Source organism: Terrapene carolina, unplaced genomic scaffold (genome assembly GCF_002925995.2).
Source record: "Terrapene carolina triunguis isolate 2854851 unplaced genomic scaffold, T_m_triunguis-2.0 Scaffold33723, whole genome shotgun sequence".
In the NCBI taxonomy this organism is placed as follows: Eukaryota; Metazoa; Chordata; order Testudines; family Emydidae; genus Terrapene; species Terrapene triunguis.
The window spans coordinates 4,055,713-4,071,131 of record NW_020698074.1 but is presented as its reverse complement, the minus strand read 5'-3'; the positions used below and the strand labels follow the sequence as shown (position 1 = coordinate 4,071,131).

General features: G+C 42.4%; 1 protein-coding gene across 1 annotated transcript; it reads left to right on the top strand.

The window, feature by feature from the left end:
* Positions 1 to 4,417: 4,417 nt before the first annotated feature.
* Positions 4,418 to 10,377, top strand: LOC113409523 (U6 snRNA-associated Sm-like protein LSm5). Its single transcript, XM_026663541.1, has 5 exons — positions 4,418 to 4,484; positions 7,157 to 7,252; positions 7,508 to 7,535; positions 8,485 to 8,557; positions 10,117 to 10,377. Exons 1-5 carry the CDS (start codon positions 4,439 to 4,441, stop codon positions 10,147 to 10,149), a joined length of 276 nt encoding a protein of 91 aa, XP_026519326.1. The 5' UTR covers positions 4,418 to 4,438; the 3' UTR covers positions 10,150 to 10,377.
* Positions 10,378 to 15,419: the final 5,042 nt, after the last annotated feature.

The following is a 15,419-nucleotide window of genomic DNA, read 5'->3' as shown; positions in this document are numbered from 1 at the left end:
GATTGGATCCCAAACTGCTGGCCAGTATGCTGCTCGCTCTGACCAACATGTCACGAGTGGCAGTGGAGTTATTCCTTAAACTACAAAGGCAAGAGAAGTGCGACATTGATCATGCCACAAGTAGGAGCTCTGACACAAGATTGCTTGTGGCATTCATGGAGGTGCTGACCACAGTGGGACGCTGCTTTTGGGTTCGGGAAAGAAGCACAGAGTGGTGGGATCACATCGTGATGCACGTATGGGATGACGAGCAATGGGTGCAGAACTTTTGCATGAGGAAAGCCACATTCATGAGACTGTGTGATGAGCTCACCCCGGCCCTGCGGTGCAAAAACACGAGAATGAGAGCTGCCCTGTCGCTGGAGAAGCGTGTGGTGATTGCACTGTGGAAGCTGGCTACTCCAGACTGCTACTGATCAGTCGCTAACCAGTTCGGAATGGGAAAGTCAACTGTTGGAGTCATGTTGATAGAAGTGTGCAGGGCCATTAATCACATCCTGTTCTGAAAGACTGTGACTCTGGACATTGCGTGACATTGTGGATGGCTTTGCACAAATGGGCTCCCCTAACTGCGGAGGGGCGATTGATGGCACGCACATTCCAATTCTGGCACCAGACCACCTAGCCACCAAGTACATTAATCGCAAGGGGTATTTCTCAATGGTTCTCCAGGCGCTTGTGGATCACCGTGGGCATTTCACAGACATTAACGCAGGCTGGTCTGGAAAGGTGCATGACGCACGCATCTTTTGAAACACTGGCCTGTTCAAGAAGCTGCAAGCAGGGACTTTCTTCCCAGACCAGAAAAGCACCATAGGGGAAGTCGAAATGCCCATTTTGATCCTGGGAGACTGCGCCTACCCCTTAATACCATGGCTTATGAAGCCATACACGGGGCAACTTGACAGCAGCAAGGAGCAGTTCAACAACAGGCTAAGCAAGTGCAGAATGACTGTTGAGTGAGCATTTGGCCATTTAAAACCCCACTGGTGATGCCTGTATGGGAAGCTGAACATGGCTGATGACAGTATTCCTATGCTTATAGCCACATGCTGTGCGCTCCATAATATTTGGGAAGGGAAGGGTGAAAGCTTCACTCAGGGCTGGACCGCAGAGGCTCAGCGCCTGGAGGCTGAGTTTGAACAGCCAGAGACCAGGGCTATTAGAGGGGCACAGTGCAGGGCCATAAGGATTGGGGTGCCTTGAGGCAGCCATTTGAAGCTGAAAGCCACTAATATTTGTTGCTATGCTTGGGATTGCAGTGCTTGTAATGCTAGGAGGTGACTGGTGCACATGATGCAAGAAGGGGGCTTAACATAATTGTATGTTGCTTTGCAGTGCTCTTTTTGCTTTCACTTAATAGAATAAAGATTGCTTTCACAATTCTTTTATTAAAAGACAACTGGAGGAGAGAGTCAAATGAAAAAAGTAATCAGCAGGGAGGGAGATGGGGGATGGGAGAAGGGAAGGTCTCAAGAGGAGGAGGGGTCCTGGGACGGCTACAGATTTGTGTATGTCCAGGGATCATACCCAACCTTCTCCTTTGGAGGACAATGCAGTGGGTGCTGTACTTCAGCTGGGCCAAACTGCAGAGGGTTGGGTGTTGAGTGTAGTGGGAGTCCACAGTGCTGGACTGTGAGGAGGGAGCAGTGGAATGCTGCTGGTAGAGTAGAGCCAGGAGGTTGATAACAGTGTATTGGCAGTGTGTGTGGGGCGCATGGGAAAGAGTTTTGTGACAGCGGCTGCAGGGAAGGGCGGGCACGGCGCTGCTCGGTTTGAAGAGCTAGTATCGCCTGGAGCGTGTCCTCTTGGTGCTCCATAACGTTTAGGAGCCGCTCTGTGGCTTCTTTCTGGTGTGCTGCGTTCTCCTTTTGGTCCCTCTTCTCACTGTCCCGCCACTCCTTCAATTCCTTTTTCTCAGCGGCGGAGTGCATCATAACATCACGCAGAAAGTCCTCCTTAGTTCTTCTTGGCTGCTTTCTAATTCTGCGCAGCCATTCTGCCATTGATAACAAAGAGGGAGGTTGGGCTCCCAAGGTCATCTCTGTGAAGTTTAAACACAACTTTTTACAGAAGTAGTATTGTTTGCAACACAGACAACACTGATTCAATCTTTAAAACACAGCCAGTACTCACACACCTGTCACTAACTGGCTGACCCCAGGCAAGCACACATGAGCCACAGGACCCCTAAAATGGTGAGCAGCCGCAGGGGCAGGGTAAATCACTCTTCCCGGACCCTGCTGTACACTGGGCACGTGGCTCTAGGGGGCACCTGATAATCATTCCTGTCCCCACACTTTCCACAGGATGTGATCATTATGGAAGATATCTCATCACTGAGGGTGATCAGGGAATCAAGGGAGGGTCTTCTCTAAGCCTGCGGCTTCCACCCTGGCCCCTATGTGGCTCACCTGTATGCAGCAATGGTTCTCCCCACCCACTGTGATGGCACAGTGGCGTGGGAAAGTTACCGTTAATGGGGCAAGAAACAAAGTAGCACTGCCAAGGAACCTGCAGCAGCGGATTGTCCAGTATCTCCACGAGGGTTTCCTGGAGATCTCTGAGGGAGATTCCCATGAAGTGAGGGAGGCTATCGACAGCCTGTTCCACCGCTCAGACTAGGCATGCGGTGGGAGACAAGCCTGCTTTCTGCAACCCTCCTGCCCCCAACAACTCTATTCAGCAATTCCCAAAATCAGATCCACTTACCAGGGGCCTCCTCTCTTGTTTGCGCTTTGCCAAGATCTGACTGCTGTGACTGGCTAGGCTCCTCCGGGGTAGAAAAGAGCTCATGGCTGCATGCATCTCTGGCCTCCGAGTGATCCTCTGCCTCTGGGTCCCCCTCCCCCTCTTCGTCCAAGATTTCCTCCACCTGGCTCGGTCCACTCTCGACTGGCACGTGAGCCAATGAAGTATCCACAGGGGCCTTCGCAGTGGAGGTGGGGTCGCCACCGAGTATCGCATCCAGCTCTTTGTAGAACCGGCAGCTCGTCGGTGCAGCACTGGAGCGATGGTTTGCCTCCTGCGCCTTTTGGCAGGCGTTCCGCAGCTCCTTCACTTTTACCCTACACTGCAATGTGTCCTAGTCATGGCCCCTTTCTATTATGCATCGTGAAATCTGTCCGTAGGTATTGTAATTCCTACGACTGGAGTGCAGCTGGGACTGCACCATAGGCGCCAACTTTCCGCGGTGCCGGTGGGTGCCCGCACCCCCCCACCCTGACTCCACCCTTTCCCCATCCCTGCCCTGCCCCCATTCCAACCCCTTCCCCAAATTCCCCGCCCCAACTCAGCCCCCTCCCTGCCCCTATTGGACCCCTTCCCCAAATCCCCGCCCTGGCCCTGCCGCGTTCCCCCTCATCCCCCCTCCCTCCCAGCACTTGCCGCACAAAACAGCTGTTTCACGACGCAAGCGCTGGGAACCCCATACTCAAATGATCCCAAATTTGGACCAGTAACACTACAGAGACCTGCATGAGGCACACCAAATTTCAAGCCAATCTGAGTAAGCATTAGGAATTTTAGACCACTTAGTAGAGTCAACTTTTAAACAGAAAGTGATGCTCAACCTAAACGTAGAGTAGAGCTGGCACTCCGCTATAATATGGTGCTGATGCTAACGGGTGCAGAGTTGCAGCCACAATAACATTTTTGCTTAGGCCTTGCCTACACCAGCTCCCTGAGAGGTGGTAGCTAGAATTCTTCCGTCAACCTAGTGCTGTCCACACTGGGGGGGGGGGGGGGGGGTTAAATTGTTTTAGACACGTCTCTTGGAGTGTGGATTGAGAGATGTAGCTATACCAATGGAAATTCCTAGTGTAGACCAGGCCTGAGTATTTGATGTAGCGTTGCCACCTGTGAGGTACAAAAACCTGGGCCATCCAGGAGGACCCTGAGCCCATCAATCCGGACAGTTGGTGGCAGAGTATATCGAGTACCTTTGCGGATTTCCCAGGGCAGCTACCACAAAAAAGGGACTTTCCTGAGAGAGCCTGGACAGGAGCCAACCCTAATCTGGAGGCTCATTGTCAAAGCCCCTGTGTTTTCCATTGAATTTGGAAGGAGGTGGCGGAGGGGTGCTCAGCATCTCTGCAAATCAGGCCCTGGTGGCACCTGCCCTGCTACAGCCAGACAGGGTGACCAGATAGCAAGTGTGAAAAATCGGATGGGGGTGGCGGGTAATAGGAGCCCATATAAAAAAAAAGCCCCAAATATCTGGACTGTCCCTATAAAATCGGGACATCTGGTCACCCTACGAACCTCGGAGTCGCAGCCGCCCGCGCGCGGGGACCCCAGCTACATCAGAGCGGGAGCACGATGACTCTGCCATCCATTGGCTAGGGCTGCTAGCGGAGGCAGCTCCGAGAGCTATTCACCCGCCACCCCCCTTAGCCCTCTCTTCCGATAGCTGCGATTGGTTAGGTCTGGTTTCAATATGGCGGCCAACGCGACTACCAACCCGTCTCAGCTCCTGCCGCTCGGTAACTAGCTCCCCGGCCCAGGCACAGGGTGTCCCGGCTTGCTCCGGGCCGGGCGGGGGCTTTGTTTTTAGGCTGCTGTCGGTGACGCTGGGGGAGGGGCGATCTCAGGCTCCCCTCCTGGCGGGGTTGGGGCGGGTCTCGCGGGCCGTTAGTGCCCGGCCCCGGGCCCCGCCCGCCAGACCGCGGCTCACACCCCGCAGCTCCAGGGCGGGAGGGGCAGCGCGCGCTCTGGGCTCCTCCCCGCCCAGGCTGCCGGCAGGTGTATCCCGCCCCCTGCTCTTCAGCGGGCCGCCCGGCAGCACCAGGAGCGGCGGGTGCCCGGGGTGGGGGGGGTTGTTGCTGGAGCCCCCCCCCCCCCCCCAAGCGTGTTTTTAACTCGGTGCCGCCGCTAGCCGTGAGGGGCAGAGCGGCTCCACCGGGAGCTGGGGCCGCGATTCCCAGCTCCAGGAGACCCAGCGGCCAGCTCTGGTCCAGCTCGCTCGCTGCGGCAGTCGGAGTCCCCGGACAGCGTCCGTGGGGCGCCCGGCTGCGGCTACGCTCCAACTTTAACTTGTTTAGGCTTAGTGCAGCTGTCTCTCTGCCCGTTGGGGATCATACCCCCAGCTACACGTGTGGAGACCTGCCTGAGGGCTCAGCGACTCCGCACTTGTCTACTCTTAAAACGCTGCAGAGTGGACAACGGGAGCGGTTCTCCCATCGCTGTAGTTAAACCACCTCCATGAGGGCTAGTCTAAGGGCTTGTCTACACTGGCACTTTACAGCGCTGCAACTTTCTCACTCAGGGGTGTGAAAAAACACACCCCTGAGCGCAGCAAGTTTCAGCATTGTAAAGCGCCAGTGTAGACAGTGTACTAGCACTGGGAGCTGCACGCCTCGTGGAGGTGGGTTTTTTAGAGCACTGGGAGAGCTCTCTCCCAGCGCTCTGATGGGACTACACAAGCCACGTTAAAGCGCTGCCACTTCAGCGCTTTAACTTTGCCAGTGTAGAGTAGCCCTAACTAGAAGGGCTACATTGGCACAGCTGCTCTGATGCAGCAGCACCGCTGACCGGAGAAAGCTCTCCCAGTGGCATAATTACTCCACCTTTGTGAGAGGCAGAAGCTGTGATGGTGGGAGAGTTTCCCACTGTTATAGCACTGGTGTGGACAGCGCTTAGGTCACTTAGCGATGCAAGTTACAGGTTTTTTCATACCCCTAAGCAACATAAGTAATATCAATGTAAGTGGCAGTGTAGACTTACCTTGAGAGGCGGTAGCTAGGTCGATGGACTTAGGTTGCCTTAATGCAGCTCAGGGGTCTGGATTTTTCACACCGCAGACCGAAGTAGTTAAACAGACCTAATTTTCTAGTGTAGACCAGGCTTTGGCTTTTGACTCAGGCTAGTTTGAGTTTATCCCCAGGCTCGCCTATAACCTTTAATTGAAACTGCTAACCAGAGTTAAATACTGAGGGCATGGCTACACTTGCAGATGTAGAGCGCTTAGAGTTACACCAGCCTTCATAGAGCACAGTAGGGAAAGCACTGTAGTCTGTCCACACTGACAGCGCATTGGCGTGGCCGCATTAGTAGCTCTTGCAATGGCCACAGAGAGGAGTGCATTGTGGTAGCTATCCCAGCATGCAAGTGGCTGCAATGTGCTTTTCAAATGGGGGGGTGGAGTGTGACAGGGAGTGTGTTGTATGTATGTGGGGGGAGAGCATGTCAGCATGCTGTCTTGTAAGTTCAGACAGCAGCAGACCTCAAAATAACTTTTCCTTATATAAGATTCTATTTCTCCCAAAGATTTTCTAGAATCAGGAACATTAAGAAAAAACGGTTTATGATTAATAGGATACAGAAGGAAAATGTGTTCAAGGTTCCTAAAACGTAAATTCTTGATATATCTGGAAAGTGCCTATCACATTGTGGGCACTACCAAAACAGATGAACAGTAATAATAATAATCTACCTTCACCACAAAGTCAGTTGCTACATACTTAAGCTTGGGAGGATTATATTTTTATCCCTAAATATTGGTAAACATTGATTTCACTGTACACAAACTGATGAAAACAATATTTCCATCGATACTTGAAATTTACAAGGGCAAAGTAAGAAAAATGTTGCTTGAGAACTTATTAGAGTTTGCTATAAGGATATTTGTATATTTTGACAATTTATTTTTACATTATAAAGCTTTAAGTTTTTGAATTTCAGTGTCTGTCATTAAATAATTGTCAGATACGCCATAATTTACTGTAGCTGTGAAAATGTAAATGGATTAAAAATTGGGGTGGGGAGAAATGCTTAAAGCCCATAATTTTGCTAAGCTGTGAAAATTTAGATAAAAATCTTAAAAAAAAAAAAAAAAAAAAAGGTTAAAAATAAACAATCTGTCAAAATTATAAAAGTGAAAATTAAATTCTGCTAAGCCTATATATATATATTTATATAGTGCTCAATATGTTCTAGGTGTTTTACAGATATCTTAGGATGCACCTTATGATTAATAGTGGATATAAAAATAAAAACTATTTTTGCATATACATTTTTATAAGTATTCTTGGCAATCATTTTGAATGTGTACAGTTTTGCCACATATTCTTAAAAGGAATGTGTTAAAAAAGATGACTATTTAGTATATATTTAAGTTTAGATTGTAATCTTGTATAAAATATTTTCTGATTTACAGAGCTTGTGGACAAGTGTATAGGATCACGTATTCACATTGTGATGAAGAGTGATAAAGAAATTGTTGGCACACTCTTAGGATTTGATGACTTTGTCAGTATCCTTTAAATGTAATATTTGCTATTTACCAATTTTCTTTTTAGAATAAGCTTAATTATTTAGCTGTTTCTTTGGATATTTTGAATTAGGTGGCTAGAATGAATGCTTCCACTTTTTGCATGGATAAATATGCCACACTAGCTGAAATTATTTTAAAAATTAGGCCACACCGTTTTTATAAAATCAAAATACAGGTAAAGTTATTAAATCAAGGCTATTTTAGTTCTTTGTTTTCCTTGACAGTAGACTTCAGACATGGTGTTAGAGGATGTTACAGAGTTGTAAGTATTGCTTCTGTTTTTTTGTGGCTATTTGTGTGCTTTTTTTTTTTCTTTCCCATTTACAGAAAAAGTATATTGAATTAGGAAGCAAACCATTTTGACCTCTTTAAAAGATTTGACACAACTGAGTAATTTAGGCTTCAAATTTAAACTATTTGTAAATAATCCAATGGGGATTCATTCTGTACAGCCAGCTCTTAAATAGCTGTGTGTGGCAGGTGGCAAAGTCAGGTGCTGAGTGTGCTTAGCACACCAGTATCCATGCTTTGTGGTTTGGCTTTCTATTCTGACTGGTAGGTAACAGGTCATCTGCTAACCAGCTATAGAGCACTTAAAGATGTATTGCCTTTGCAAAAGGTGAAACTTCTTGTACCTCTTCTTCACTGCAAACAAACAAACAAAAAAAGTGTTTTTGAACTCAGCCTGGTAACTCATGTGAAGGCTATAAATTGCCTTGTCTTTACTAGGATTTCACATTGAGTTAGTTGACTCGGATTAAGGATTTTCTTTTTTTTTTTTTTTTTTTGTACTGAAGTTGGCCTCACAGAGTGGCTGTCACACATTTTGTCATATTAATTTTTTTTTAACATTTCCTGTTCGGCACCCTTGACTTTTTTCCCCTGAACTCCATGTTGAATTCTCCATTAGTTTAATGTTTGCTTTGACACATAGGCAAAGAGTTAAAAAGTAGGTGTAATCTGGGATAAGAAAGCATTTGTTACCTTTATCTTGCAACATTGTTCATGTTGCCAGTTGAAACTTTTTCATATGTTGAGGGCAGTGGAGGATGTCCCCAAAACTGTATTGTGATTCATCTAAATTCTGTTACAGTCTTGGTAAATAACCCAGCCTATTACAGAGCCGTGTGTAACTACAGCTCTCACCACAAGTCCAGATTTATTTTGTAAACTTTATATACTAAATATTTTTCTTCCTAATGTTTGATCAGTGAAATCACACCTGAAGGAAGAAGAATCACAAAATTAGATCAGATCTTGCTAAATGGAAATAACATAACAATGGTAAGTCAGGTGTACTACTTCTTTTTGCACTGGTTCTTAGTATATGTGGAATTCAGTTATTGACTAAATCATTCAAGTAAGATTGAACTCATGTTTATTTTAAATTTTAAAAACATGTTCTTTCAGAACAATCACATGAAATCTCATACTGTAATCCTAGACTTAAATTTCTTGATTACACATGTTGCATGTTATGTTTTGAAAACAAAAGTGAAAATATAAGCATGAACTTAGTTGTATCTTAACGTACAGTAAACTTAAAACATAATACTCCTGATGCATGCGAATCAGGGCTGAAGCAGTAATTGATTATTGTAGGTCTGATACTGCAGCCAATATTTTATTTTTCCTATTGCCTGCTATGAGACTATGGGCCAGATTTTGCACCAGAGAAGCTTAAGGCCCACTGTAATCAGAGGGACTAAGTACTTGCTTAAATGTTGTAGGATGGGGACCTGAATGACTAAAGACTGCACAATAATACCTATCATGGTAATCTGTTTTGTCTATTGTTTTTAAAGAAAAAAACTACTTGTTCAATTTTTGTTTTTTTTTTAAACAGAGAGAAATGTCAGTAAAATAAATATGATAGTTCCTATATCTTTTTTACATTTCTTTCTTTAAAGTTTATTGAGTTAAAGCATTGCTCTTAAACTGCACTCTGAAGAGAGCACATGGTGCTGTCTTGCCTCTTTGTTACAACTGCATCTGTGAATGTCCAGGCTCTTCATTATAAAGCAAGTCTGTTTGTAAAAGCAGCTGGAAATGAGCAGCCAACCTGTATACCTTTATTTGGGGCTGCTGCTACACAAGAAGAAGAAGAGAGGAGACAGGAGCAGAAAAACTGTTCCTCATTTAGGAAGTGAACTTTATAGTCTATCTACTTTTAAAAGTGTGCTATTGTGGTTTTTAAACTGAAAATCTTCCCACCAACTGAATGCCAAAGAAAAGAAAATTAGTAGCAGTTTTTTATCTAGACATGCCTTTTTATTGTGTTGAATGTTCCTACATTTCTTGGTTTCTCGTTCCTGAAACATATCTAAGCATGCATTTATCTGGTGGCAACAGATTCCCACTGGAGTGAGGAAAAAGTTTTATTCAATCATGACTTGTTGGCTAAAATACATATATAAAATGAGAACATTTACATTGGTAAATGTTCTGCTCAAATACTAATCAGTCATGGTATAAATGATACACAATATAGGCTAGAAAATTTCAGAATAGGAGTTTAGCAAGCACAGGAAGTTTCACAACATTTTACTATCTTATAAAAACTATAATGTCACTCATTTTATCTGATTATTTAGCTGCTCTTTGTAAGAATAGAATTAGGGAGTGATTTAGTTCAAAATGGGTCAGTTTACCTATAAAAGTACACGTGTGTTATGTTCTAGTATTACTTTAAATTTTCCATCTGTTTTAAAAATATTTTCAGTAGTGTTTAATAATAAATATGTACAAAGCCATATCTGACAATTCTCACTTTAAATCTTGAAATCGAACATGTACTATGTTTCTTCATACTGCATCTCTTAAATTGTCCTTTTCTTATACAGCTGGTTCCTGGAGGAGAAGGACCTGAAGTGTAAATTGATTATTTGTCATCTATGAAGACTCTTGTTATCTATTCTGTTATCTCAATGGAGTGCTTTTGGTTTTCATTTTGTTTACATTTAAAGTTGATATTTGATAAAAGGTAAAATTTCCTATTCAGGGAAGATGCATTGCTGATGCTGACTTTGTAAGTTAAAATCATGACTTTATTGTAAAGACCGATCTGCTGTTCAGAATAAAACAAACATTTTCTTTTTGTTAAATATGCTGGTTGGTTTTATTTAATGCAGTAGAAAAGATATCTGCAGTTATAATGATCTTTAAAAATAAAAAATAGGAAGAAACAAGGAACTTGAGATCAGAAAGTTAAGGCTGAGACTCAATCTCTAAGTGGCTCAGAAGCAAAATAGTACCACTCAACAGTAAGTAGATTCTTCTGGATGCTTCTCCTCTTGACCCAGAGGGCTCAGCTCATTGGATGTGATTCCATGTTTGTTAGAGCTTTTCTAAATAAAATAAGAAAATGGTGCAGTCTTTAATGTAATGGACAAGAAAAATGGAGATTGGTTCTAAAGTATGCCCCCTGCAGCTTATTACTTCTTTACACTCTTCCCCTTTGGTCTCCTCCTGCCTTGGAGAAAGATCACAGCTGCCTGCCATTACTGCACAGATGTGCAGGAGAGAGGGATGGACCGTGTTGTGGGTAACTAATGAATTGCCTAGTATCACCAGAAAAGGGAAGGAGAATCAGTGGAAAGGGCTTGGTGAAGGAGGAGACTCCAGGGGTCGGAAAGTATGCCAGAGAAATTGTTCTTCTGGACTATGATGAAGCAAATGATGTCCTTCTACTTCATCTGACTGAGGTAAGCCATGGTCTCTGTTTGCTGGGATCCTGGCTGAAGTAAGCTGAGGGCAACTTTGTTTAGTCTTAAATGGGGAAAGGCTTTTTTTCAGTAAAACTTCTCAGGGTGTATTTGTTTTGAGAGTGTGAATTATTTTTTGTCCTGCTTAGACTGGCCTGTGAGAGTCAACCTTCAGTGGCTTCCTCTGTCCTTCCCCCTCCAGCCTCTTCTGTGATAATGGTTTAATTCTATTTATTGTTTTACAAAAGTGCTAACTTTCGGTTGATTAGAACATTATCTTTACATACTATTTAACCCCAAACTCTCTATTTCATTTACTAGAAATTGATTGTCTTCACTCCTTTTAAATGATACTGGCTCCAGCCAGCACAATTTTCAGTCTTCTTTATCCTCATAGTTATTATCCTAGTCCTCACTCTCCTGACACTGAAAATAGGCTAGTGCAAAACATACCTCTGAACTGTACCTCATTTTGAAGGATATCACTACTTTTTGTCCCAAAGCTACCTACATTCCACACAAATTTGGACTTATATTGTTGAAAATTGTTTACATGGGAAATAAAGAACCAGGAAACTTAAAGTTATTTATGCTACATGACTGAATCTCAGAGCATTTTAAAGTTTTCCTGAATATTTTGAGTCTCTGTCACATGCTGTGTCCCACATTTGGGTATTGGCAGGTTAGAAGGTACCTTGTAGACTCTTGTTCCAAAATCAAGTACTATAAATCGTCGTCTGTATACACCGGGCTTTATTGCACTTGGTGTTTTGCATATATCTTTATAAACTGAACATGCAAATCAGACATTTTGGGAGAGTAAAGTTAGCAGAACTTGGTCCAAATGGAGTTTTGAATGGGAAAGGCGATCAATATTTGGTCTTTTGTCAGAACATAAAGAGTGAAATGTATAGCATTCTATTTTCTGCAGGCATGAAATGTTCTCATGAGAACTACATTTATATTGTCTAATTCCCTTTTTTTTGCTGTTAGTTTCTTACTATTCATAAAGAGGAAGTGCTAATACTGTGATCTCTGTGAGTGTTTTGGTATACCACTTTCTGCAGTCTGCATATGTTCCTCTTGATATATTTGTGTGTATGCCTATGGTATTAAATATTCACAGGTCACAAGGGAGCAGAGTTAGTGCTCTGGAGATTACTTGCAACTTTGTGCTAAAGAATTAAAATATTCCGCACCCGTTATTTGTCTTCCAGTGCAGTTTCTCAAACAATATTTATACCACTTGCCATTTTGGAAGTGCAAATAATAAGCTTTTTAATTAAATGAACTATGTATGATGTTGGTTTCTCTGGAAAGCTTGCACTTTAATCACATTGATACTGTACTGTCCCTAGAAATATCTGAGCCCGCATTGCTTTTCAGAACACAATGTTTTAAGTCACCACTAGAGGGGACAGTATCTGAACTAAAATTATACAAGGCTGAGAACCAGAAGGTTTTTATGATGTAGCTTTATAAAATATACAAATCTAAAATTAGGGTTGTACTTTTTGGTCTTAAAAATTAAAGTAGGACTCAGGGATAAAATCAATACGTTTTGTTTAATGAATCCAGTTTAAAGTAATATTGACAGTTTTCTTTTGCCAGTTTTTTCAGTTTATGCTATCTGATGTAGTGACTTCCTTAACTTGTCTAGCCAGCAAAACTCTGACAGTACTATTCTCTAATACAGGCACAAGCTTCTTTATACTTCTCGTCTTTCAAGTTGTTGGCCCCCCCCCCCCAAAATCTTGACATAGCAGTTGCAGAACTTCACAAATAAGAACTAGAAAACCCAACAACCAGTGTCTTAACTGAACTATAATTCAGAGTTTCAGGATTTTAAGTTGATCTCAGTGTTTTATGTAATAATATCTAGCTCTTGTATATTGCTTTCTGTTAGCAGATAAAGATGTAAAGCAAATACTGAAGATTCATATGAGTTGGTTTTATATTTGTCTACTGCACTCTTATTTAAAAAAACAACAAAATTATTACCTTGAATAAGACTTTAGAGATTTTTCTATTTTTGATCATTCTTATTTGGAGACATTTTCTTTGAGTGTTCATAGTCTTTTACCAAATTAGATGGAAACAGAGAAAAGATCCCTGATTATAATACAAAGTAATAAATTATATGTAAGCTTTCCATTATTCAAGTGCACAGCAATTAATTTGCTGAACTCTGAATGTGCTCCGTCACTGATCATGGCCAATTTGCATGCAAGTTAAGCAATCTTAATAAAAACTTACACAGTTTGAGTGCATGGTTTTGTGGATGTGTGGTGGAGTTATTTTCATGAAAAAATATGATTTCCCCACCCCACTTACCTGACTGAAAAGAACTAATAAGTGGCCCTGGGGAATGTAGCTGTCTGCAATCTTCCCATGTCAGCTAGCTTTCAAAGCGAAAAACCACAGCAGGTACATGGTTGGGGTAGTGGTTTCATAATGTAGGCCAGGATTGGTCGGTTATTTATGGTTTTCCATGACAACAGTTGACAGAGCTGCTGTGGTTGAGTCTCTGGTAAAAGACTGTTTCCTATACCAATGTGTGCTATGAAAATCCCCACAGACTGAAACATTTGATGGTTTATAAAATAAAATAAAAGTAAAAGATACATGAGGCCAGGTCCTGGTTCCATGATGATCAGTGGCAAAACCTGCACTGATTTCTGGTATACTAGGATTTTACCCTTGATGTTTGTTTGAAAACTGAAAATAAAATAACAGGGAAAATAGAGTTTAAGGTAACAACTATTTTTTGTCAGTTTAATCTCCCTACAAATATAATTTAGAGTTTTTAAAAATATTTTGGAGAATCTTGGAATTGGTTCTAAAAACAAGCCAAAGTTGACCAAAACCACCCCACATCAAGAGTAATTGTTGACTATGGTCATTGTCCATTTCAGCCTTATCCAATCATAACTAGAAGGCATGATTATTGACTAACTGTAAATTTCTTTTTTGTTTTGGCATGCTGGTGCCCAAGTTCAATATCCAATGCTATGAATCTCTTCTTATACATTATGGGATATTTTCAATAATTTTTAGTCATTATCCTGCTGTGCATCTGTTATAGGTTCTGAATTATGTTTGTAGCTATTGGGGACTGAGGTTATGTTCCAAAACTTGTTTACTGATCACATTCCTGTGAGTAGACTAGTAGTATGTGATACAGTGCATATCCTTTCCTCATCTGTGTAAAGCTTCAACAGTTTATATTAGGATGTTGAAACTTGCTGTTTCTTATGCAACTAATAGATAAAACGGTTTGCCTACATTCTTAATTTTAATAGAGAATGATACTCATTTTCCTTAAAACATAGTGGGTTTTAGAAGTGTTCTTGCAACTGAGTGAAATATGTTTCCAGTTAAGGCACTCTGGGCTAATCTGCATTTCAGAGACCCTGTTAACACTTTATAAACCATTAATCCAAAACCTTCGAACAGGGGTAGTTAATAGGTGAACCGTGGGCCAAATTTGGATCACCAGATGCTTTTGACTCGGACCCCGAAATCTTTTTATTTACTTGTTGTTTTTTATATTTCTCTGGAGTCTGAACCTTGACTCCAGATGAAGTGGGCTGTAGCCCACGAAAGTTTATGCTCAAATAAATTCGTTAGTCTCTAAGGTGCCACAAGTACTCCTGTTCTTTGAACCTTGACTATCCCTTGACCAAGAAATTTTAGACCTTGTCAAAAAATAATTGACTATCCCTGTCTTAGAACTTGTGTATATACTCTGTTGTCAGTTCTGCTTTTCACTGTGGATATTATGGTTTATTAAAGTTTTTCTGTAAACCAAAGCAGGCTTTCTTGCCCCTTTCAATTAGCTATAACTAAGCAATACAATATATACTAAAGGTATTACTGTACCCATAGCTCTGTCAACCCTTATTCACTGTTAAGCAGGCCTAGGAAAAGGTGCAGTGGCGAGTCTGTGTATTAAGAAAGTAGGGACAAATTTTCAAGAATGGCCTCCAGATTTGAGTATGGCAAAATGTGAATGCAAATTTTTGTGGAGTGCGAATCAGCACTGGCTTCAGTGGAGCTGTGCTGATTTAAACCAGCTGAGGATCTGGCTCTAGGCTGATATGCGGTACTCAACACTGTGATCTAGTTGCCTCTTAGAAATAAACAGTATCTTAATCATAAAAAAAATCAGATGACCCAATTTAGTTTCTGTTGTGATGATGCTCAAGATGGAAAGAACCCACCTTGTCTGAAAGCCCATGGTAAGTAAGTAAATTTGTGCAAATGTCACTAATGATATAATCTGAAGAAAACAAGGTTACATGAAAAGCATAAGAGCTGCACATATAATGGTTTTTCAGATGGAAAAAATCCTGCTTGATTGCTATAGCGCAGTTGAGTTGGTGAGGTTGGTAGTTAGAGCTTTTTTTTTTTAAACTTGCAAACTGAGTATACTTTATCTA

Excerpts from the sequence above, each read along its gene's own strand:
- LOC113409523 (XM_026663541.1), top strand. The coding sequence starts at position 4,439 with ATGGCGGCCAACGCGACTACCAACCCGTCTCAGCTCCTGCCGCTCG. Across the intron at positions 4,485-7,156 it reads GTCTCAGCTCCTGCCGCTCG|AGCTTGTGGACAAGTGTATA; the intron begins GTAACTAGCTCC and ends TCTGATTTACAG. Across the intron at positions 7,253-7,507 it reads AGGATTTGATGACTTTGTCA|ACATGGTGTTAGAGGATGTT; the intron begins GTATCCTTTAAA and ends AGTAGACTTCAG.